Source organism: Berghia stephanieae, chromosome 5, assembly GCF_034508935.2.
Source record: "Berghia stephanieae isolate SIO BIC M18660-M18661 chromosome 5, UCSD_Bste_1.3, whole genome shotgun sequence".
NCBI lineage: Eukaryota > Metazoa > Mollusca > Gastropoda > Nudibranchia > Aeolidiidae > Berghia > Berghia stephanieae.
The window spans coordinates 73584019-73609815 of NC_088364.1; the positions used below are offsets into that span (position 1 = coordinate 73584019).

A 25797-nucleotide genomic window follows, 5' to 3' on the forward strand; every position below is an offset into this window, starting at 1 on the left:
TACCAAGTATCTAAGGCAAAACACAACGAAAATCTATATTCTAAAAGCGTTGAACAGTGCGCACCAATTTAAATCTGTATTCGATTGGTAAAATGTGAAAAAGTGAAATAAAACCAAAGGACGAACCGATATCCAGCTATCTACGTAATAATCCAATTGGATTCAATAGTCTGATCTCACGTCGCCCAGCAACGGCGGCCATCGTGGTTCTAAACAAAGAAAATCGGTACTTTTTATTTTTCATGCTGGCTAGAACTTTTCATAGGTCTTGTGATCAGAATGTGTAAAAGTCAAAACCTGATAATATTTATAACGTTTTTCTCCTCGGGATATACTTTTATGCTCGTCGGAGAAATATTTCATAATGGCGTCCGCCATTGTTCCGTTAGTTTAGAGCCAGTTACTAAGTTACCATGCGTCAATACGAGGGAAGTGACGTTGCGACTGTTGAAGCGTATTGTCAATATTCAAGCATGCCAGCCAGCGGTATATGTGATTAAGATTCAGATGTATAGTGTCACCAGACCGACTGCCCACGCTGAACTCTCTCCTTACCAGCTATTTTCAGAATTTGACCCGAAACTACATACTCACCCAACAAAAAAAAATTAGATTTTTCAGTAAGAATAGTAACGAGTATATGCTTGTTTTGTTCAGAAAAATAAGCTCTGCAACAGAGTTTCGAGTATTTATAATAGCTATAACTATAAAATAAAATAAAAAAAAAATAAAAAAAAAAAACTTGAGCTTTTGTATAGCGCAATATCCGTGCTCAAAGCGCTTTACAAGGGGTCCCTGGCCAACAGCAACACGTAACATTTAGAACGGGACATGACGCCTGTTAGGCGATATTACAAATTTTTGTCTGGACAAAGACAACGCTGTTAACGGCCAGGTACTCGTTTTACACCTGAGTACGTTGAGAGAATGTGAGTAAAGAGCCTTCTCCAAGGACTCAACTATGCGCCGAACGCGAGGCTCGAACCCACGACCTTCCGATCCGAAAGCGAGTGTCATACCACTAGAGCACAAAGCCGCACAATGAAATCATAACAAAAAAAATAAATTGTTGGTTATACCGTAACGATTGTGACGATTTTCCTTTGGGTGGTCAGGACAGAGTGAAAGGCGGCGTTTCAGGTCACTCAGACAACTCATGATTATAATTGATTATTGAGCTTTTATCTAGCGCAATATCCACTACATGTGCTCAAAACCCTTTACAAGGGGTCCCTGGCCAACAGCAACATTTAACATTTAAGACGGGACATGACGCCTGTTAGGCGATGTTATAATTTTTTTCGGACAGAAATAACGCTGTTAACGGCCAGTTTCTCATTTTACACCTGAGTACGGTGAGAGAATGTGAGTAAAGAACCTTCTCGAATGAGTCAACAATGCGCCGAGCGAGGCTCGAACCCAGGACCTTCCGATCAGAAAGCGAGTGTCATACCACAAGACCACATAGCCGCACGATTACCCAGGAACTGGAAGGCCACGAATACCACTCAAGGTTAGGATTGCTTTATTCATACACAAACCTATGAAATCGAATTCGAACCGCAATCGAGACTACACGTAATTTTCATGGATGCCAAATAAGCAGACAGGCCATAGTTTAACCTCGACTTCAAGAACACAGCCTTGTTTTCAGACGACTGTTCATGGTGTCACTCATTTAAGACAAAATCATCGCCGAACTGGCAAGAGTGGCCGGGTTGCCAATTTGGCAGATTTTCTGCCAAATGTTTTTTTTGTTGTTTTTTTTTTTTTTTTTTTTTGGCAGAATTTGAAGTCGTCCTGCAGAAAAAAAAAACCGGTTTGGCTGTTTGGCAGATATTTGGCAGATTTTATTTTCCACGTTTGCCATAGCAATTTTTATGTATTAGTGATTTTTTAAAACTTGGGAAATGAAAAAAATAATTATGACATCGGCCTTTCAAATTTTTTGTTTAACAAAACTGATGAGTTTTCAAAGGGGGTACTATAAATAGTACGGTTTTGGCCGATTTTTGTGGTATTTGGCAGATTTTTTTATTAAAGTTGGCAGAATGCCTGAAAATAATCTGGCAACCCTGATGAGTGGCTCAGGATTATCGGCGCTGGGCGGTGAATCAGTGGTCAACGAACCTGTTCACTGATTTACCCGGGTATGTTGTTGGTGGACATGACAGTAGAATGCTGCTTTACAGAAGAAGAAATGAACAGTATGAGCAGTCGTGTGTACTTGAATCAACAGAGGATATGGCCAAGACATAGTTTTGGGAGGCATTAGCAGGGACACCGCTTGTAAAAAAAAAAAAAATTAAAAATAAAAAGAATATAAAAAAAAACAAAACAAAAACAAACAAACCCGGAAATCAAACAGGAGAAAGATACACTAGAGAAATTGGACATGCATATATGCTGCTATGTGGTCTTGTGGTATGACACTCGCTTTCAGATCGGAAGGTCCTGGGTTCGAGCCTCGCGCTCGGCGCATAGTTGAGTCTTGGAAAAGGCTCTTTACTCACTTTCTCTCACCGTACTCAGGTGTAAAATGAGTACCTGGCCGTTAACAGCGTTGTCTTTGTCCGAAAAAATTGTAATATCGCCTAACATGCGGCATGTCCCGTCCTACATGTTAAATATTGTTATTGACCAGGTACCCCTTGTAAAGCGCTTTGAGCACATTTAGTGGATATTGCGCTATATAAAGCTCAATTAATAAAGCTCATATGCCCAACAGTTTCTCTAATAACATCGAAACTTCAGGTTTCAGCATGACAATCCTCCTTCTCAAAGAGCTGTTATCACCAGGCTTTTTGGCCAGCAATGAAGTCAATGTCAATGAACTGTGGCATGCTTTTCCCCCCACTAAACCCTATTGGACATATTTAGTGCATTGTCGGTTGGAAGCCGTGGGATGATTCACAACCTCAAAAACAATGATGAAAGATTGGAAACTCTCATAAATACGTGGGACAACATCCCTCAACTTTAACTGGCATTGCAGTGATTAATGCCAATGGAGGACACATCAGATACTGGCTGTCATATATTTCGTAAGTTGTCATAACTATCTATGAAGTTTTCAGCAAATAAATATTGATAGAATGTCATTCACGTTTTGGAGTTTCATTTTGTTACTTCGAGTTATTGAAACCCAGAACGACGCAGACATAATATTACAGATTGATCTTGACTCACTTCTTATATGGGCACAAACCTGGCAGATGAAATTCCACCCCGAGAAATGCTTTGTAAAATCAACAAACAAACAAACAAACAAAAAACAGCAAATTAATTATGACTGCCAAATAAGCGGTCACATATTTAAAACAGGTGGACATAATACCCTACTTTGGAATCCAATTAAACAAATCACTGAAATGGGACCAACATATTGATTATATTGTGGCAAAAGAAAATCGTATCCTTGGCCTCCTGAGGCGGAACCCGTACCAGTGTCCCCCAAAGGTGAAAGAACAGGCATACAATGCTTTAGTCAGACTCGTATTGGAATACGCGTGCACAGTGGGGAATCCTTATCAGCAAGGCCATATCAAGAAAATCGAACAAGTTCAAAGGGCAACTTCGAGGTTTGTCACCAACAATTTCTTGCGCGAACCAGGATGCGTTACCGGGGCCCTGCAATTGTTGCAATGGAAAACACCGGAGGGTAGGAGGAAAGAAAAACGCCTCCAACTTCTCTACAGAACAGTACATTCCAATTAACACAGCAGTAACTCTAGCACATTTCACAAAACTCAAGAAATTATCATAACAAATAATATTTTGGTTCCCGTTCTCACCCATATTGTAAATGCTAGTTTGTCTATTGGTGAGGTATCTCATAATCTTAAACATCCCATTGTCACTCCCATATTAAAGAAATCTAGCCTTGACAAATAAGACCCAAATAATTATCGACCAGTCTCGAATCTCACCCTCATGTCTAAACTAATTGAGAAAATTGTTGCTTTCAGGCTTAACACGTTTTTGAATGAAAACAAATTCTTCTCTAAATTTCAGTCTGCTTACCGCCCCTTTCACAATACTGAAACTGCTCTTATTAAAATTCACAATGATATCGTAAATCATTTATGTCGGAAAAATGATGATGTTATTATCATACGACTCGACCTTAGTGCTGTTTTTGGTACAATAGACCATACTCTTTTAATCGACAGACTTAAGACACTATACGGATTGGGGGTATTGTTCTTGACTGGTTCTCGTCTTACCTTTCTGACAGAATTCAATCAGTGTCTGTAAATCGACATGACTTCTCTTCTCCTTGTCCCCTATCTTTTGGTGTACCACAGGGTTCAGTTCTGGGACCCTCTTTATTCACTCTCTATATCAGACTATTAGGTGACATCATCTCAAAATATTTTATTAAGTACCATTTTTACGCAGACGACACCCAACTACTGTTTCCCATTAATATCGACAATCATCTCAATGTTATAACGGATATAGAAAATTGTATCCCTGAGATTAGTGACTGGATGTGTTGCAATAAACTCAGGTTAGTATGTATTTTATTATAATATATTATGTCATCATCGAATTTATGTGGTTTTTAACATGCCAGTTCTGTGTATGACATGATGCTCCAGTGAGCAATTCTAAATTGGAACGAGGCGCAATATAAATTCATTATTATTATTATTATTATTATTATTATTATTATTATTATTATTATTATTATTATTATTATTAATAATAATATTAATATTATTATTATTATTATCATTATTATTATTATTATTATTATTATTATTATTATTATTATTATTATTATTATTATTATTATTATTAATTTTATTATAATTATTATTATTATTATTATTATTATTATTATTATTATTATTATTATTATTATTATTATTATTATTATTATTATTATTATTATATTATTATTATTATTATTATTATTATTATATTATTATTATTATTATTATTATTATTATTATCATATCATCATTATTATTATTTTATTATTATTATTATATTATTATTATTATTATTATTATTATTATTATTATTATTATTATTATTATTATTATTATTATTATTATTATATTATTATTATTATTATTATTATTATTATTATTATTATTATTATTATTATTATTATTATTATTATTATTATAACAGTAAGTTCACAATTCCAACACACAGAACCAACACACGTAAAAACAATTTCTTCCCAAGAACCATCAAGGAATGGAACACTCTCCCACAAGAAATCCTAGATATTACCAACAACAATACATTTGGTCAACTATTAAACATTTATCTTTCAACTCAATAACACAATTATGGAGAAAGAAAGTCACCACATAATTGTATCAAATCTGCAGTGATGAAAAATTCGCCTTTTGCAGATAAAGACTTTGAACTTGAGCTTGAACTTCCCTTTTCCTACTAACTTTTAAATAATGCTCCTTGTGTAATAGAGTCAGACAACCGGGTAGTTGATGCCGGCGAGTGTGATAGAGACAACCGGGTAGTTGATGCCGGCGAGTGGTAGTAGTAGTATTGGCAGAGTGTAGAGGCCGTGGGAGTGGATGGATTCGGTCCCGGGGTCGACTTAAGAGTTTCAGACTGTAACTGCGGCGGTGGTGCTCAAGTGAGGAAGATAGATCGAGACAATGAAGTGACAGTTTAGTACTACTGTTAGTGATAGTAGCATGACTTCATGTGTCAGAAGTAGAAGTAGGGAGTTGATTTCATGAGCGAAGAGCACACACCACAGTCAAGTCCGGAGACACCATAGTCTACCCGAGTCCTAGCCCATCCACTCCAGGGTAGTGGAGGCGATCAAACAACAAAGGCCAGGATGTAAACTGATGAAGTCTTTATTCAGGAACAATGGAACAGATCATTCTTTTGTATCGTATTCTATAGGCGTGTAGCAATGAATGGATCAATGAATGAATTTTTTTTTTTTTAGACCCAGGCCATCCTATCTAATGACCCTCTTAATTAGTAAAAATTGTATTTGTTAGGTTAATTATTATGTGTTTAGTAGTAGTAGCAGTAGGAAGGCTTTGGCATTAACTGCTTCTGTATCGTACGTTACGATAATAATTTAATTTTTTTTTTTTTTTTTTTTTTTTAATTTTTTTTTTTTTATATATGAAATAATGGTTGAAATATTAATGTTGCCTAACGCGTTCATGGAGGGTGGGGGGTTAATTGGGCAGTTGGTCAGTTAGAGGTTATATTGGGTTGGTGGGTTGTAATAATTTTTTTTTTTTTTTTTTTAGATGATTTAAATTAACAATTAAATAGCTGTTCATGGTTGGATGTGGAGAGTAGATAAAATGTGTTGCGATTGGTGGATGACAGAGATCCTGTACCAATCGGTTTATTGATGATTCAGGGCTGTTTGTAATGTTGTTTAGATAAATTGTCTGGGACTGACAGAGGTTTAGTAGGGGGGGGGGGGGGGGGGGTGTTGGATTCTGAGGGTTTTGATTGGTGGGAGTTGAAAGGCTGCAGCCTATCAGCTGATCGGAATATTCGAACTTCTGTAATATGGGGTTATTGTGGAAATGAGTTTAGGTTTAGGTTTTAGGTTGGATGGGGGGAGGGGGGGGGGGAGGTTTCTGAATTGCTTCTGTTGTTGGGATGGTGAATACACGGGTCAAACGTCTTGTGGGTTTATTAATTGTTGTGGTCGGTTGATGTTCTTGGGCTATTGCTAAATTATGGGAGTAGATTGGAACTGGTGATGAAGGTGGTTATGCTTTTAAAAGGAAAACTTTTGATTAATTTGTTAGTAACCTATTCCCTTGCTCCCTTAGGAGTCCAAGGGTGGCCACCCACTTTCCCGCTCTCTAGCCGAGCGTCATTCGCTGCTTCAACTACTGTGCACGTGGTCTTTCCCTATGCAGCATTGGTTATTTTATTATTCTATGAATATAGTTAATTTTTCGATAAGGTTAGAATCGTGGGGGGGGGGGGGGGGGGGGGGCAGTTGTGACTGTGGGTGTACAAGGTGTACGTTTTAATATTATAAATATTGTAAATATTCTTCTTTCCGAGTCGGCCCCGACTGATCTCATCTGCATACATGTGGTCCACGGCAGTCTAGACGCCGCAGCGCAATTGTTTCAGCCACGCTTCAGGCGGGTTGGGCGGGACTAGACCCCTCCGGCATGCTGCGCGGCACACACATTGCCCCGCGCCGTCTCTGCCGTGGGCCGTTGCGCCGAGTTCGCCGGGGCCGCATCGGAAAAAAAAAAAAAAAAAAAAAAAAAAAAAAAGGGGGATTATATCTTACTAAACACTTGTGTCACTTCCTTTCCTTGGAGGTTTGTTTTTGTTATTTTGTTGAGTTTAGTATAAGTGGGAATTTTTGGGGGGGGGGGGGGGGTGTTGTTTTGTATGTTAGTATTAGTATCATTAATTATTAGATGGTTTTATCTGCCACATGATCTTTTAGAGCCGAAATAGGGTCTGTGTTCTCTACTCTAGCTATAGTTTTGCAATCAGATAAATAAAAATACAAAAAGGGTGGTACTCTGCATTTTTCCTTGGCGAGATCTTCTGTCGTTTATGTTGGTATTCTTTTCCGTCTCCGTTTGTATCAGGGTGATGGGAAGGGGGCTGTCTGTATTATCTATCTAGACGTGGGGTAGGATTGGATGTACTGTGTGGGGGAGGGGGGGGGGGGGGTTAGAAACAAAGGAAAAGGTAGAATTAGTTATATACAGAATGGTTCTGATTATATTATTCCGGAGGCCGAAGAGTTAGGAGAAGGATGATCGATTCATCGGGTTGTGTATCATTATCAATGCTGAGAGAGAAAGGGGGGGGGGGGGGGGGGTTAAGAATAGACATGGACGCACCTCGTTGTTTGTAACTAAGGTTGTTTGGCAGTGAAGTTGGTGAAAAAGTTATGGCTATATCAGTGTGGTAGAGGGGGCGAAAGGGGAAGTTAATATAGAAAAGGATAATACTACAGCAAAAGTAAGGGAAGGAGGAATAACTAAATACTAGGGGAAGGAATATATAATAGTAAGTGATCAGTCAGGTAAATGATCGATAATAGAGGTGTAAATAATATATGTATAAATAAAGTTTGTAAAGCTAGCTAGGGGGGGGGGGGCGGAGGGGAGGGGTAGGGTCAGGTTGTGGGTTTGGTGCAGAGAGTTGAAATGTCTCGGTGGAAGGTCATCTATCTGAATTGTGCTATTAGGTCGGTATATTTGTTCCATCTTGTTTCTCTCTCTTTATCTAAATCGTTTTTGTATTTCTTTTGTATTATGTTAAGAAATATTAATGACATGTCGGTATTAGTGGTGTTTTGTCTGTGTACTTGACCCATCCATGCAGTCCAAATCGCTTGTCTTGCTGCTGCTAGGATGTGTATGTTTATTTCATGTGTTGCATTGTCAGTTTTGGGGATGATATTATGTCTAAATGCTATTTCTGTATGTATGGGTTGTCGTATTGTTTTTTGTATTGTGTTTATTGTGGCTCTAATCAGTGTTTTTGTTTTAATGCAGTTTGTGAAAATGTGTACATTTTGTGTTGGACAAAGCGCTCGGCATAAGCGCATCTGGGCGTGTTGTTTGTTGGTAAGGCGTTGAACATCAGTCTGTATGTTATATGCTTACTGTATCTAGAAGTATCATGTTTATGTAAGTTTTCTGAGGCCACTCTCATGTTATCTAATGTTAGTCCTGATGCGTGCATTAGGTCTTGTTCTCTGCGTTTGTTTGGTGTGTTATTGTTCTGTATATCTGTTTACTGTCTAATTGTTTATTTATTGTGTCTGGGTATTTGTTTACTAGTCCTACGCATTCTTTGTAAAAAGGAGGGAGTGTCTTACCTCCGAAATGGGGGAGTGTGTGGTCGATCTTTTTAAATTGTGTTAGTCGTGTCCCTAAGTAGTATGACCCGAATTTATTTCCTGTCGATTCTTGTATTATTTTGTCTATATATCTGATCCTAGTTGTGTCTAAGGTTCTTTTAATACATTTTAGTCCTGTGCCGCCTGATTCTGTGGGAAGTGTGAGTATTTCGTGTGGAATGGGTTTTGCGTCTTGTAGTATAAATGTGTCTATGCGTCTTTCTAATTTCTTTATTGTGGTGAACGGAGGTTTGAAGATTTTGATGTAGTATAAGATTTTTGGAATAATGTAGGTGTTCACTATCCTGGTTCTATCGAATATATTGGCTTTGATGTATGTGTATGAATGTAGTTTCTTGTCTATATTGTGTACAATTCCACTCAGATGTGTTTCGGTGTCGTGTGTCTTTGACAGTACGTTATTCCGAGGATTTTAATTTGGTTAACCATTGCATGTCGGGTATCTGGGCTTTTTCGGTTTCTAAGGGTTCGGGACCGAGATTCATGATTTTGTCTTTTTAATATTTAGTTTGGCACCACTAGCGAGGCCGAAATTTTTGAAAGTTTCTAAAATTTTGTGTATGCTAGGTATATCACTCGGAATTAGGGTTGCATCATCGGCATACGCGATGAGTTTTTTGTTGGCTTTTCCGGGAATTCTGGTGCCTTTAATTTTCGGGTTTCTCCTAATTTTTTCCAAAACGGTTTCGAGACATAAGATGTATAGTTGGGCCGAGAGAGGGCAACCCTGTCGTACTGACCGACCGATTTTGAAGGGATCAGATACTTTTTGATTGACTATTACACAGCTGGAGGGGTTGTTGTATAGTATTTTTATCCATCTTCTGTAATAAGGGCCTATGTTGTTGTGTTCTAATATTTTGTGTAAGAAACTGTGTTCTAATCTATCGAAAGCTTTCTCTTGATCGATGCACAAAATGTATGCGTGTGTGTGTGTCTGTTTTACGTATCCTATAAGGTCTCTGATGAAGTTTGTGTGTTGTTCTATTGTTCTGTTTTATATGCTACATGTTTGTTCTTTGTCTATCAGTTGGGGTAGGTGAATTTTGATTTTGTTGCTTAAAGTTTTCGCTATAATTTTGTAGTCGGTGTTTAGGAGGGATATGGGTCTGTATTGTTTGACGTCTGTTGTGTTGCTTTCTTTGGGTATGAGGGTTATGTATGATATCTTTTGGCTGTTCGTTAATTGTCCTTCTTTGTGTATTTCTTTAGTCAGTTCTAGGAGGGGTTTTTTAAGGAGAGGGAAGAAACTTTTGTAGAATTCTACTGTTAGTCCATCGGGGCCTGGGGATTTGTTTGTGTTCATGTTCTCTAGGCTGTGTTGTAGGTCTTCTATTGTGATCTCTGTATCTAATTGTTCTTTCTGTTCGTCTGTCAACTTCTTTGTATAATCGGTGTAGTGGTCTTGTATATCTGTTGATATTTCGCCACTTGTGTATAGTTGTTTGTAAAAATTGTAGAAGGTCTCAAGGATTTCTGTCTCGTTTTTTGTTATTTGCCCATCTGTTGTTCTGATTTTGTCTATATGTCGTCTATTGTGTAGTTCGTTTTCTATTCGTGCTATTGTGTCGTTTAAATCAGTGTAGTCGTTGCGTGTTTTGTATGTGCTTCTTACTTTGTGGCCTCTGAATTTTCTTTGTTCAATTTCTTTCAGTTTTTCTATTGCTTTAGTAACATGTGGTTGTGTTTGTATTTCTGTTTTGTTGTCACGCGCCCTGTCTATGTTGATGATTGTTTTGTACTTTGTTTCCTTTCTGTTGGTTTTGTCTTGTACTTTTCTCCCTATCATTTGTGTTAGCGTTTGTATGGTCTGTTTGAGGGTGTCCCACCATTCTCGGATGTTGTCATTTGGTATGTTGTCCGTATAGTCTAATATGATGTCGGTCATGTATTGTATGTAATAATGGTCCTGCAGGAGACTGTTGTTGAATTTCCAGTAGGCACTTTTTTGTTTGGGTCTTGTAATTTGGGTGCCGTACTGGGCGTAGACAGCTTTGTGGTCTGTGTAGTCTAGTGTGTTCTCTAGGTGTTTAATTTCTGTTATTGGGGTTGTTTTGGATATGTATATTTTGTCGAGTCTGGATCCTGTGTTTGCGAATGATTTAAAGGTGGTTTCTTTCCCGAGTGGGAATGTTTCTCTGTATGTATCTGTTAGATTGTGTTTTTCTAAAATTCGTTGTAGTATTTGTTTGTCTATGACTGTTTGTTGTGTTCTATGGTGAGTTGTGTCGCGGGGGTGTAGTGTGTTATTGAAATCCCCTGCTAGGATGATGGGTGTTGATGGGTTTATTTCCATTCTTTTCTCTAAGTCTAAAAACGTTGTCTTTTTTTCGTCTGTTCTTGAGGCAGGTCCGTAGATGTTGTAAATTTGGAATTTGTAGCCGTCTTGAGTCACGTCTATTTTCCCTATTCGTCCTGTGTTGTCATGGTCGTGTTGGGTAACAGTCCAATTGTCGGAGATTTTTATTATGGCTACTCCTCTACAGTTTCTTTTTTTCTTGTCGATTGTCCAAAATATATTTTTAACTTCTGGTTTGAGTTCGAGAAGTGTTCGTTCTTGTGTGAATTTGTCGTGTATGTTCGTTTCTTGTAACAGTAAGAAGTCTGGTCTTTGTTTCCTTATTAGATTTTTAATGTCTTGTATTTTCTGTCTCATGCCTCTGATGTTGAGTGTTATGATTGTCAATGGTGGGGGGGTCATCCTCTTTGTAGGGTGTTTTTATTTTGTATGGTTTGTTTTTAGTGTATGATTTTGCTTGTTCTCTAGAGGTGGTGTGTTTGTTGTATCTAGAGTTGCGTTTGTATGTAGGTATATATGTGTGGACTGTAGGCTGCATGTCTGGGTTTAGTGTGTGTATTGTTTTGTTTAAGTATTGGGGTGTGTGTCTCCCATGTGTCGTGGTGGTCTGGGTAGTGACCTTTCCCTCTCGATGTTTTGGATGGGTGGAGTCTTCCTCTTGAGGGAAGAGCTTCTTTGGTGAGGTGTGTATGCATGTGTTTGTGTAGATATTGGGTAGTGTGTTCTGTGATTTTTTCGTGCTCTTGGGCAAGCCCAGGTGGTGATCGTGTGAGTGAAGTGTGTGCTTTGAAGGGCGATGGTGTGGTTGTATTTTTTGGGGGAGAGTTTTTGGGTTTGTTATTGGGGTTGGGGGGTGTGGATGGGGGTGGGGGTGATGTTGCCCTTTCTAAAGGGATTATTACTGGCGTTGGTGTGGTGTGTTGGTGTAGATTTGTCATGGATGATGTTCGTTTTGGTGTGTATGGGGACTTGTGTGGTTCCTGTTCTAGTTGTTTGGATCAATGAATGAATTTTTTTTTTCAAATAAAGATCGTTTTATTTACCTCGATACATAATTAAATAATGTATGAATGTAATAAAAAGAAATGAGAATGCTTTCATCAATACACTGTAAGAACAACAAGATCTGTAAACATTCAGTGTGACAAGTTTTTTAAAGTCAAAATCTCTATCACTAATACTATGAATTTCAACAATGTTATCTCGACTATCCGCATCACAATTGTATCTTGTGACAACTAAAGCTTAACTCATTCAGACCTGCCAGTAGTTGGATCAATGAATGAATGAAAAGAATGGCAGAAGAAGAATCACACAATATTAGCTATAGCAGTTAAAAATAGATTTAGCGCGGACGTCAGGGAAAGCACCTACGTCACTGGTCCAGGTAAAGTGATGCGTAGACTGAAGTGAGTAAACTCGATCGAGTTGTGTGCATCTAAATGATTTAAACAAATTAATGCAAATAACATGGGACATGTATGAAGGAACGAATAAGTCTAAACTAAAGAGTTATGCTACAAAATCAATCATAGTGAATTGCAGAGTTAAAGAGTAAATGCTTAGCTCGTAGTCGTAATTAGTAATCAAAGGCGTTAACGTTATGGCTGTATGAAATATTTAAGTAGCAATTATTAAGTATACAGAAGAACAAAGTAGATTTAGATGACTTAAGGTAGGTGGCTAGAAAGCTATGATTTGCCAGAATTAGTGATATAAATTTGTAAATGATCATAGTTGTTAAAATGAAGTTATAACGATGTGAAGTGATGAAAGAAAGCACACAAAAATATAGTATCAGGCCAGAAGTCACACCCAGCCGAAGATAAAAATAGTACTACATCGAGAGACTACCTGTGTAAGGGCTTAACACACAACACACAGTGTACTATTGGTCATAGTAACACACACAAGTAAAGGAATGTTGATATCAACCACAGAGGCACACAGTCTTGCATTACTTGCATACAATTAATTAAATAGTGATGGTAGCGACAAGTAGTAAAGAGTAATAGAGTACAAAATCAAATAACATTAGATAGAATGGTCATTCTATTACACTTGTTCTAGCTAAATCTGTCTTATAACTATCATGATATATCGCCCACTAAATTAAAGATAGTTGGTTTAAAAATCAAATCCATCAGGTTTTGATTGCATATTTTGAATCAATGGCATGTCAAATCAAACCAAAACAGGTGTATACAAATTTTTGATTACCAGTATATAAATTTGAAAAAAAATATCTTTAAATGAAAGTTGTACCGAGCATTTAAGAGTTTTTGCACAATACGTAAGCCACACACGCACACACACGCACACACCCACACACACGCGCGCGCGCACACACACACACACACACACACACGAGCGCATACACAAAATAATATACGCACACAAAAAAAAACGAAACTTTTATAGAATGCTAACTGTCATCAACTTTAACTGCTTTAACTGCTGTAAATAAGTCACTCTTAGTTTCATTATTCGAACATGTCTCCCAAACAAAATACACGTTTTCTTTGACTGTCAGACCTTTAATTTTTACGATTTGACTTATGGAGAGTAAGAGGAAAATTGAAAGGAAAAACAGGAAGTTAAAAAAAGCTGTGGCTTTTGTAAATTTGATTCATAGCAACTCAGAGTCACAAACTACACTGGAAAGGATTAATAACATGACAGACCCAGCGCCAGGTCTTGGAACAGATCAATCAAGCGAAGGGGGACAGACACCCTCCCTTCACATGAACCAAATAATCGCAAACTTTGCGGTGAGTGATATTGCATAGGCATGATGGGCATTGGTTAAGGAGCGAGGTCCCTGCCGCCTCCTTGCTTTGTTTACACTACACTCAGACAATGGCCAGATGGTTTAAATAATAGGCACTTTGACTTTGATAAAATTTTCACTCAACAAAATATCTTAATTTGACCCAGTCCGGGGGATGGGACTTGAAAAAACATAAAATTTGATACCTTATTTGTCTCTCTACAACTAACGGTTCCAGAGTTATTTATATTTTTCTATTGAAATTTTTTGGTCAATTTTACAGAGAGAATCTGTGATCTCACTGCAGCCTCAAACTCAAAACCAGCATCTCGCGGCGATCGGGAAATTTTGAGTTTTTTTGCAGTCAACATGGCCCACGTATTGTTTTCAGTAATTTGTTTCAATTAAAAAGTAAATGGCAAGTGTTAGGTATCATTTTAAAGATCAGAAAATAAGCTTTATTTTCATATAAATCATGTTCATGTATGGATAGTAGTATGAAAAAAAAAATAAGGATAAAAATAAATGAAAATGGAAACAAAATATGAGGTTTTTGTCAAAAAAAGTGGGGTTGATGGCGGGTTAAATAAAATAATGAGCGAGTGTATCAATTTTGATGAAATTTGGCAGAGATGTTCTTCAATTAATTGTCTATCGATGTATAAAATGTATCTATAATTTAAAAATTTCTTATAATTCAAAAATTTATAAATTTTTATTTCATGAGCTTTCTGAGAAATACAATCAGAACCGGTAGAAAGCCTGTTTTGTGCCCTTTAAAATGATACCAAAATTAGTCACATAGGTTCACAATTAACGCCATAGTGACCAAAACAGTTAAGGGCCAAAAATAGAGTTCCAAAAAAACGAGTTTCATCGTACAGTGAGCCTATCGGCGGCCACTGGACTGGAGTTATCAAAGTGCCTAGTCTAAAGTAAAGTGTTCCAGTTCCAAGAAAAGAAAATTTTCTTGTAGAGGTAGCGTCAAATCGTCCAGGACCGTGCCAGTTCATCAACTTTTAACTGACACAGAGTAACGTTAGTGTTACGAACTGATGTATTCATTGTCATTTTCTCTTTTTTTTCATTGTCTGTCTCAGTCATTTTCTCCTTTCACTCTCTCTCTCTCTCTCTCTCTCTCTCTCTCTCCCCCCCTCTCTCTCTCCCTCCCCCCCCCCCCCTCTCTCTCTCTCTCTCTCTCTGTCATTTTCTCTTTTCTCTCTCTGACTCTGTGCCATTTTTTGTCTAATATCAAGCTATAGATTCTGTATTTGGCCAATTTAGTCGCACATGTAGTCATCAGCAGCTGTGCCACTGCTTACGATCTGAAAAAAAGGGGGGGAGGGGTGAAATAAATCAAGGTCATAAGTTACAGTGCACCAAGCGCAATACCCCCTCCCTAAGCACGATACAAGGTTACAGGGTATATTATCTTGTTTTTAGATCCTGAGGCTAGGTGCCCAGTTATAGTGTAGACACTCCAAATCTGCATAACCACTTTGGGCTTATTACTATTACACAATTTAGATTGACAATTCCTTCATATAACTAGCCCCCCCCCCCCCCTTCCCACTTACCTTCCCTCTCTCACCTCTTCATTGTGTGAGTTGCCAAGATTTAACTAATTTCTTACCATTAGTTGAAATTATACAGACTTTTAGAATATCAATACAACTGATAACAATTATATCTAAATATGTGGGGAAAAGTCTTGATGACTTGATGGTAAATGAAAGCACAAGTATTTTCAAAATATCGATACTGTTAATATCGGATTCTACAAATAAAACAAAAACTTCCAAAAATAAAAACAATAAAATGCCCATTAAAACGTTTAAATGAATGTATTAAACATGTAAAAATAAATAATTCTGAAAACATTATTGACTAATTTGAAATAAGACGTAATTGAATTAAAATACATGAATATGAATATCGATATTGTTGGGCAGCCATGATGAATAGATAATGAACATGGCATTTTGGCGGGGACTTAAAAAGTGTCTGCGCATAGATGCAGAGTCCTGAAATTTGGCACAAATAAAGTTTAGACGTCCTAATAACAAGCGGTTTTCTTTTAAAAACACACACTGGAAACAAACAAATAAATGCATTTGAAATTTGCCATATTTTAGCTTCACATATAACTCCTGAAATATTAGATGGATTTTTTGTTATTGGGACTATTCAAAGGAAATTGAAAGATGAAAAAAAAGGTACGAAAATATCTCTGATATCCCTCTTCATGACAACATTATGCATCTTTTACTGAACCCCCCTAAATTCGAAAGGCAATTTCCAGTCACAACTTTCTTATAGGTGGGTAGGTCACAATTTGATTCCCACTGCACTGCTCACTAAACTGCCTAATGAGGCTTCAGCAATTCGGACGTCTTAATAGTCTCCCATTATTCAGACTCAAATTCCAACGTGCATGTGCAATCAACAGATTATTCGGTCTCTCACATGGCAGTATAGTTTTTTGGGGGGTTTTTAAAATTTTATTTTAATTATTGGTAATTACATAAAATTTATGCAAATCAAATTAACGATTTTAATACTTATCAGGTAGTCTAAACCGCTTTATTTAACGAGAAAGACAAACTCATAGACCAATTACTAATTACTAGTCCAATTAGAAATTAAGAGGAAAGAATTTAAAACTCTTTGAAAGGAACAAAAGTCATTCAAAGTAACTTTAGTCTAAAGGAAAAGCTTTTCTAACAACATTACACAATGTCCAAACAAAAATCAGGACAAAAATAAAAAGATGAATTACATATTCGGATAGTGCTAGAATTAGAAAGGCAACAATCCCGTTACAACAGCCTGAAGTAGGGGTATAATCTGAGTAAGTGTGAAATGGGCAAAACAATTTCTCTTGAATTCTTCTTTTACATATATGTCTCTATTATTTTCACTCTCTTCCCAATGTCCGCACTGGTCCCCCCATGTTTGTGCACACAAATAATTTGAGTGTGAGTCCGAATTACCACTTCATTGTTATGAACACTGGTGAAAGTGTAAGTATAGTAATAAAAAATGAAAGCAGAGATGCGAATCTCATGTTTTTTTCACAATTATTTGCATATCTCAAAACCCCGATCATCGCTCCCAAATCTGGTTCAGCTATTTAATAAACAATGGAAGTGTCATCTGCTATACAATTCGAGTGAATTGGTTGAGATTTCACTTTGTTGTGAATTCATTAGCATTTTTAGCATTTAAAATTGAGAGAGAGAGAGAGAGATTTTTAACGTGTTTTACTTGTTATCTTTCTCCATGTTTTTTGTTTGTCAAGTCTTTCTATGTGGCATATGGATTTGTGCTCTATAAATATTTTATATTTTTTCCAGACCAATCATCGCTCCAATGAAAAATGTGAATTGGATGCATTAAAGGAAGCAAGAAGGATTCAAGCCGAGAGAAAAAAACAAATGCTGGTATGTCTTGAATTGGGTTTTGAATGAATATATGCCTGAAATAATTGTGACATTTTGATTACAATGTATTTGAGACAGGGTAAATTTGCTCGTGGTAAATTTCTTGTCATAGTCTATTTACATCATATAAATTCAAACTAGGAGTCATAGGTACCACATATTTCACTTTGTAAAATTTATATATAATATATATAGTTTGAATTTATATGTAAATGCATAAAAATGTATAAATATAGAATTATGAATTAATAACAACACTTTATATATTAATTGTATAAATTAATTGTAAAATATTATTCTGACCTCTAGTCCGAACTTGTGTGTGCATATATATATATTTTTTAAAAGTATTTAATTTAAATCACAATTGCGCATAATAAAAAATTCGTACACTATGTGTGGTAAAAATGAATTAAGGTGACGTGTTGTCTTATGATAAGATTGATTCAGTTTGGTTTGAAGGAAATTTACCCTAAAAGAAATCTTTTTTGTTTCTATAACAACTGGCCTTTGAGTCATGGGTTAACAAGATGGAAGTTTTAGGGACTTTGGGAAACTGTACGCAAAAATTGAAATCATAGTGATTTTGCATAATTTTTCAATTGTCACTCTTTTAACAAGTCTCACAAAAATAGACATAAAGTACAAATTTCTCCCTAAAATTATCCAATACAGCAGATAAATTAATGTTGCTAGTCTGTAGCCATTTTGAAGCAATTTTACATGACATAAGAGTTATAGTGTGGCATAGTCTATAATAGAGTATCAGGATCAACACATTTGTCTACACTAAGTTACCAATTGCCTTGTGAGAACTTCAGTACACATTGCAAGTACAATGGAATCCTGATAAAGCCAACACTTCTGGACCAGAAAGATTGGTTGACATTAACCCTCTCCTTACCACCTGCAGCAAAATCGTCACATTTGTTATGATACAATAAATATTTTTCTTAATAAGATATGTTTCGCACATCACAAACTTTAAAGAATGATCTTTGTTTAATTAATAAGAACATAAAGTTGTTTTGTAGAGACCTAGTTTTGAGTTTAAAAAATCAATTTTCAACTAGTTAAGCCTACCATTTTGGAAAAAATACCGAAAATGCTTGGTAAGGAAAGAGTGAAGCAATGTTGAGTCTTATCCATCATAGTCAATGGAACACAGACAAAGAATATAAAAAATTTTGGATCAACAAAAGTTGTTGACTTTTTGACTTTAATCAGAAGTTGCCTAGTTCACTTTATGCATATCCCACTGGATGTGTACCTACGATAGGTAGGAAAGTTGATTGGGATTGATAATTACATTGATGGAGTTATTTTACCTTTTTAATTTTTTTAACCCCCAGCTCCGCCCACACATATGTCTCACGCCCAATGAAATGCTACCGTTCCAACAATCATCAGATAAAGAGATACAAGACCAGCTTCCTCTGTTTCCCACCGATGTACAGCAACTGTTGCTCTTTGCTCTTCAAGGAACTTACTCTATTTGTCATCCTAGGTATAAGTTTTTCCCACTTGTAAATAATAAATAATGAATTTATGTTGTTACTTTTATCTCCATCCTTCTTTGGTGGCGCGAGCCATCTCCTGCATGGATGTACATTATAATAGTCCACCAGTATTTTGGTCAAGTGCTCACTCCCTTTCAATTAAAAGTTGTGGCTGGTTTTAATCTTAATATAGGAGGCTATTGGGATAATACACTCATCCAACTAACTTTTTCTCAAGTGACCCGCATTCGAGGGAACAAATTATAATAGAGTTTTTGTTGAGGGTTTTTCATCAAATATAAGTGTAAATGTTGCTGCTCGAAGCTCGAAGAAATAAATAATAACGTGAGGTTGAATGTAAGCTTCAATTTAATTACAAAAACAGATCTGTTTTTGTAATTAAATTGAAGCTTACATTCAACTTCACGTTATTATTTACATCAAATATAAGGAGAACCACATCTATTTTTAGGACAATTAGTCACTGGAACAAACTTAGATTTGAAACTAAAAATTTCATGCCATCAAGATTACTGTCGATGCTCCCTCATATGATGAATGACATTTTTTGTGTGGAATTCAACCAGCATTGTGCATATAATTTATTTCATGAGCTTTTTATTTTTAAAATGTCTTAATATACGCAATTTATTTTACAAGATAAGTCTACGTATTCAGGGTGTCCATTGAAGTCTGAAAGTCAGATAAAGTCGGAATTTTATCCCTTAGCATGTCTGTTCACTAAAACCTTTCATGCTGTATATAGGATGTGCATGAAAATATGCGTGTAAGCATGGAGTATACTTTTAATGTTGTCATATGTTATTGATACTTTCACTGTTTTTAACATAGATTGTAATTATTAAAAAGTAGTCCTTCAAAGTCATTTGGTTAATGGAGCCAGAATTATTCCGGTTTCTGCAGTGTGAAAAGACAATAGCAATTGTTTGCTACCCTTTGGATAGGATGCTAGTCTATCACAAATACTATCTGCCTGGTATAACAGACCCAGCTACCCAATCACCAATCACTGCTGGGTGGAGAGGAGGGTCAGAAAAAATATCGACTGCACCTGGGGTCGATCTTGGTCTCTTTGGTTGTGAAGCAAGTGCTCTACTAACTGAGCTATTTAGGCCCCCATCTTAAGTAAAATGGACAAATGAAATAATCTTTTATTGGGAGGTATTCACTTTGAAAATTAAAAGCTTATGAAGACAAACAGCAGGTACTGGTGATTCCCTCTTACAAAGTTGTAAAATGTAAACTTAATTTTTAAAAAATAATCTGTGCCATTGTATTATAGTCTGCTACTTTGGGTCATAACGGTATTGTGCATTAAGGTGTCCCATTTTATCTCTTTAAAGATTGGTCATTATGTAATAATTTTAATTATGATAATAATTAAAAAAAACAACAATAATGATGATGATCATCTTCATGATCATAATACAAACATTGACATTTTTTTTTTTTTTCAGATGGTGTAAGCTCAAGAGGGTTGCACGTGTGTCGTCTGTCATTGTGATCACTTTAGATGGTGTTGCTTACTCAGATTTCACCGCATGCAAAGAAGATTTTCCATTTATCAGTCAGTCATTTGAGTCATCAGTAAGTTACAAAACGGAATGTTTCTTTACTACATTCTTAATAATTTTATTAAACATTTGATTTTTGATTTTGATTTTTTTTTTCACCGTCGGTCAGCACATAAGAAATATAGAGCAAGAACATGCTTGGTTACGACTATTAAAAAGTGAATATAAAATTATTGAGAAAATGAAACATGAAATCAACAGTATTAGAATCCAACATATACTTTCTTTCAAATCACAGGATTTCAAAAATATTTAATACAGTGGTCTCCGTTTATAAACATGGTCCTTGGAAATCGAGCAGAGTGTGCTTGTAGCCGAGTTGTGCTTATAAAGCAGGTTCAAATTTCTTTTTTTCCAAGTCTATGTTCAATGCTAATATTACAGTAAAAATGACTTATTCCTCTTAGTTTACTATATATTCATAATTTTATAGACCATAGGATTCATTATTTCACTCCATTAAGTAAGAAATAAGTGAAATACAATCAATGAAATAACATCACAATCGGTACTTTTTTTATTTTTCTTTAATGGAAATGTGATAGGTCAGTCCAATAAAAATGCTCTATAGAGAGTTGAATCTCCATACATAAAAGAACTAAGGTTGAAAGTAACATGTGTTATATCAAGAAAGTCACAAAAGGTACAGACACAAGCCTTGTCTTCATACCTCACATTGTAATCATACTTTACACCTCTGTAAGCAAACTGTGGCCATCTTGATCAATGGTTGATTATGGCCACATCTGGTGACAGTTTGAGCCCTTCCTTCCCTTACCCCACTTCCGGCATCAGTGTCAACATCACCACAAGTTGTCAATGTTATTTATATAAACTAAAGATTTGTAAACAAACCGGACATCACTCGCAAAGCATTTTGATGGTTTCTATTAACCCTTTTTGTCAATCTTTTGTATGAAAAGAAAAGAATTTTTCTTTTCACTTATTTGTTTATTTATGATTTTTTTTTTGTATTTTGAAAATAATGATTGAAAAATTGAGTGTGCTTATAAATGGGTGATTTTATATAATAAACATTCTATCCTGAGAGTGCTTATAGATGGAATGCTTATAAACTTACCACTATATAATAAATTTGGATGCATACGACCTTGAAATCAGGGTGTTGAATAGACTCTCAAACCACTCACTGAGTAGATAGGAACCAAGTTTTTATGTATGTAAAAGAGTGTGCTTAGGACCCATAATATTAAAATTTAGCATTTGTTTTTTTTTTTAAAAGGCTACAAACACAGACCTTTTTTCTGCAGTAATGGCAATGCAACTAGTCATGCTTTATTTCTCTCTCTCTCTCTCTCTCTCTCTCTCTCTCTCTCTCTCTCTCTCTCTCTCTCTCTCTCTCTCTCTCTCTCTCTCTCTCTCTCTCGCTCTCTCTCTCTTTCTCTCTATCTATCTATCTATCTATCTCTGGGTGGGGTTCCTACCTCCCATAGTGGGCAGGGAGGTACTTATTGTGTCTTCTATCCCCCTATATCTGTTTTCTAACTTGCATTCTGTCTTGTCTTAGAATGGGATTGCTTGGTTTTGTCCTGGCCCTGGTCGGGGTCCTGACTTGGAGGGAAAGAGTCAAATGCATAGTTATTGTTTTGGGAGATGATATTTTTTTTCCCTTGTAAATCATCTCTCTGTTATGTATTATTATATTTGTTCTAATTTATAATGTAAGCATTTGAGTGTATTCCTCTAAGTGGGGGCAGTGCTTGTGTCCAGATGAGACATATTGGTGATTTCAAACTAAGAACATTGATGGTATGCTCTTGGAATCTACATCTGATCCCTGTTTGTTCCCAGTTCCCCTTTGTCTTACTTTTTCTTGGATGCTTTAATTGTAATTCTAGAACTTTTTACTGTCCCATTTTCTTCCTTTTTACTGGCGCTGATATAACCTAAATGTGTTGCAAGCGCCTTAAAACCCTTAAAAACAAAAACAAATATCTATCTATCTATCTGTCTATCTATCTATTTCTCTCTTTCTGTTTTTCATGATCTATTATTAATTATTTTCTTTTGTAGCATCTAGAGATGGTCTCTCCAGAACAGTATGGTAGCACAGTGGATGAAGAAATATACTCAGTGCCTATGAGTATAACACAGATTAAACGTGCTAATGTGAAAGGTATGAGTCCTTAAGGGAAGTATGAGATATAGGTATGTCAAGCCATCTGATTACATGGTGGAAGTATGTCTTGCCCAGGGCTGCCAAGTGTCCCGCCATTTGTGGGACAGTCCCGCATTTTGAGGCCGTCCCGTCGTCTCGCTTAAGGCAAAAATGTCCCACATTTCCCTGAATTGATTAATTCTTTTTTTTTTTCAAATAAATTTGTTTCGTTGCCTCCACAGCTAACTTTTTAATTTGATCCCTTGCCCCTCAAAAAGGGACCAGATATTTTTGGCACTATTAAGAAGAACCATTTTTCTCATCACATTGGCACTATAGTGTTAAATTATTTGTCAATTGGTCATTATAAGCTTTTTTTTTTTTTGTAGCCATCATTCTTTTGTCATGTGTGAAGTCAGGCAACACTATCTGATCACCATTACTATTCCATTACCACCTGTCATGATTACCCGTGATGTCACCACCCCCCCCCCCCCCCCCCCCCCCCCCCCCATCCAAAAAAAGTGTCCCGCAATTTGACTTTGTGAACTTGGCAGCCCGGCTTGCCTTGAGGTTGTGAAAGAAAAAAAATGAGCATTTATATAGCGCAATATCCACTTAACGTGCTCAATGCGCTTTACAAGGGGTCCCTGGTCAACAGAAACAGTTAACATGTAGGACGAGACATGACGCCTGTTAGGCGATATTACAATTTTTCGGACAAAGACAACGCTGTTAACGGCCAGGTACTCATTTTACACCTGAGTACGGTGAGAGAATGTGAGTAAAGAGTCTTTTCCAAGGACTCAACTATGCGCCGAGCGAGGCTCGAACCAAGGACCTTCCGATCCGAAAGCGAGTGTCATACCACTAGACCACATAGCCGCACGTTCAATATTTGAGAGGCTTGTGGATTTTTTATATGGAGCAGCATGGCTCAGCGGTACGGTCTTTGCTTCGTACCCGAAAGGTATCGAGTTCGATCACCCACCGCTGCTGCTCTGTGTGGCCTTGAGCAAGTCACCTCGCCCTAGCTCAAATTGCGGCGCTGCACTGCGGCTGTCGCCTAGGCTATTCCAGTCTTCCCTTGGAATAGACCCTAGAGACAACAAACTTTCCCTATGGGATGAATAAAGGGAAATTATTTATTTTTATTATTTATATGACTTATTTCAAGCCTTACATTACTTTATTTAACACGACTTCATTTGTGATGACTGACCCAAGGGATCAAGGTCGATCCCGGGTGTAGTCGAGAGTTGGCTCTGTTCGATCTGGTGGAAAGTACTTTGCGAAAGACTGGCATCCTATCCAAAGGGTAGCAAGTAATTGTTATTGTCTGTTTCATGCTATAGAAACCAGAATGAATTCCAGCACCATGGGCCTAATGGCTCTATAGAAGGGCTACTTAGAAAGATAAAAACCTACTTTACAGTTGAAGATGGGTGACTGCTTTCCTTCTTGAAGCCCTAATCATTGTTGATCACAAACCAACTACAACCTATGGATTGTCAACATTCATGAATGACATGTGGTAGTGGCATTGTTACGATCGTAACTATGCCACTACCACATCTCTTTCATCTGTAGTGTTTCATTCATCCTGTTTTGTTGATAAAGGGGAAACCCGTCACATTAATTTGACATGTTCTTATAATACAATTGAAGCTTACTTTTAATTTCATATTATTTATTGCAATGGGTAGTGGGACAGTCTAATTGTAGATTGTCAAAGGAGATTGGGGTAATCCTTCCCTCTGTAAGCCTTGCATATCATGTCCTTTCTACTGTGGTGGCCGCTGGCCAGTGAAGTTATTGCTTTAACCTTTTTTTTTCCTGATTCTGGTGAAAATAAGCATTTCTCAGAGAAAATAAGCAAAAACAGGGTGAAATCATTGGAAAAAAGGCAAAATAATTATAGATATCAGACATGGTCTCATTCAGAACTTAAGGACCAGTTGGGACAAAGTTCTCCCAAGTTTTTGTGTGGTACAACTTTTTTCTTAAATTGCTACTGGGCGTTCAAAGGACACTTATCTATTCTTACTGATTTATATTAAATCCAACTATTTATTGTTGACTGGACAGGGAAGAGGGCTGGGGAAAAAATGAGTTTGCAATTCAGTCCACTAATACTAATATGCCAGTCGAGTAAATCAAAGCAGTTTTTGATATTGTTTTCAATCTCACAGGAGGGAGAGTGGTAATATAATTTAGAATTAAGTGCTGAATAAAGAACAAAGGAAGAGATTTTTTTGCAGATTTGTGACCCAGCGATATGACACTTAGTCTCTGTGTGGGGATCCTGACCTTCCATAGCGGGCAGGGAGGTACATACTATGTCTTCTATCCCCCTATGTCTGTTTTCCAACATGCTTTCTGTCTTTGTCTGGGAATGAGATTACTTGGTTTTGTCCTGGCCCCGGCCGGTAAGCTTGGCTAGGAGGGAAACATTCAAGTGTATAGTTAGTTTTGGAAGATGATATTTTTTTCCTTGTAAATCATCTCTCAATTATGCACTCTATTATGTTTTATTTATGTAGTATATATGATTTGTAAACATTTGAGTGTATTCCTCTTAGTTGGGACCTGTGCTTGTGTCTGGATGAGACTTTTAGGTGATCTCAATTTAAGTACACTGATAGTGTGCTCTTGGAATCTACATCTGTTCTCTTTTGAACCAATTCCCCTTTGTCTGCCTTATTCTTGGGTGCTTTAATTGTAATTCTAGAACTTTTTACTATCCCATTTTTTCCCTTTTTACTGGCGCTGATATGACCTTAATGTGTTGCAAGCGCCATAAAACCCTCAAAAACAAAACAAAACAAACACTTAGTCTCTGACTATTATGAGATGGTTTGATTACGGCTTTTAGTGGCTCAAGTTGAGTTTTTCTTATCTTACTCAGTTGTAATATTAGCACCTGGCCGGTAGCGGTGTTGTCCCTGTCAAAAATAAAAAGTTATTAGATCGCCTTACAGTCTTTCTTGTTAAGCTCTGCTTTTTGCCTGAGACCGCTTTGTATTGCATTTAGTGGATATGCCTGCCGCCATACAAAAGCTCATCTATAAAAGATGGTTATCAAAGAAACAGCTGCCCAATCTCAAAGAAGAAACCTTTTACCAATTTATTCTGTGTTAATGGATGTATCGCAGGGAATTATATTGGAGACAGGTTCCTTATTCATACGTTACTTT

At 36.7% G+C, this 25797-nt stretch overlaps 2 protein-coding genes across 2 annotated transcripts in view; one reads left to right on the plus strand and one right to left on the minus strand.

The window, feature by feature from the left end:
- The window catches only part of LOC144973588 (zinc metalloproteinase nas-6-like), a 699617-nt gene that overhangs the window by 273975 nt on the left and 399845 nt on the right, over positions 1-25797 (minus strand). The gene's annotated exons all lie outside the window — the stretch shown is intronic.
- Positions 13666-25797, plus strand: part of LOC144973581 (RNA exonuclease 5-like) — a 29055-nt gene continuing 16923 nt past the window's right edge. Inside the window, exons 1-5 of the mRNA XM_078916207.1 lie at positions 13666-13945; positions 17301-17387; positions 18740-18894; positions 20365-20494; positions 22516-22618. Coding sequence (XP_078772333.1) covers positions 13733-13945; positions 17301-17387; positions 18740-18894; positions 20365-20494; positions 22516-22618 — 688 coding nt within the window. The 5' untranslated portion in view covers positions 13666-13732. The remainder of the gene's footprint in view (positions 13946-17300; positions 17388-18739; positions 18895-20364; positions 20495-22515; positions 22619-25797) is intronic.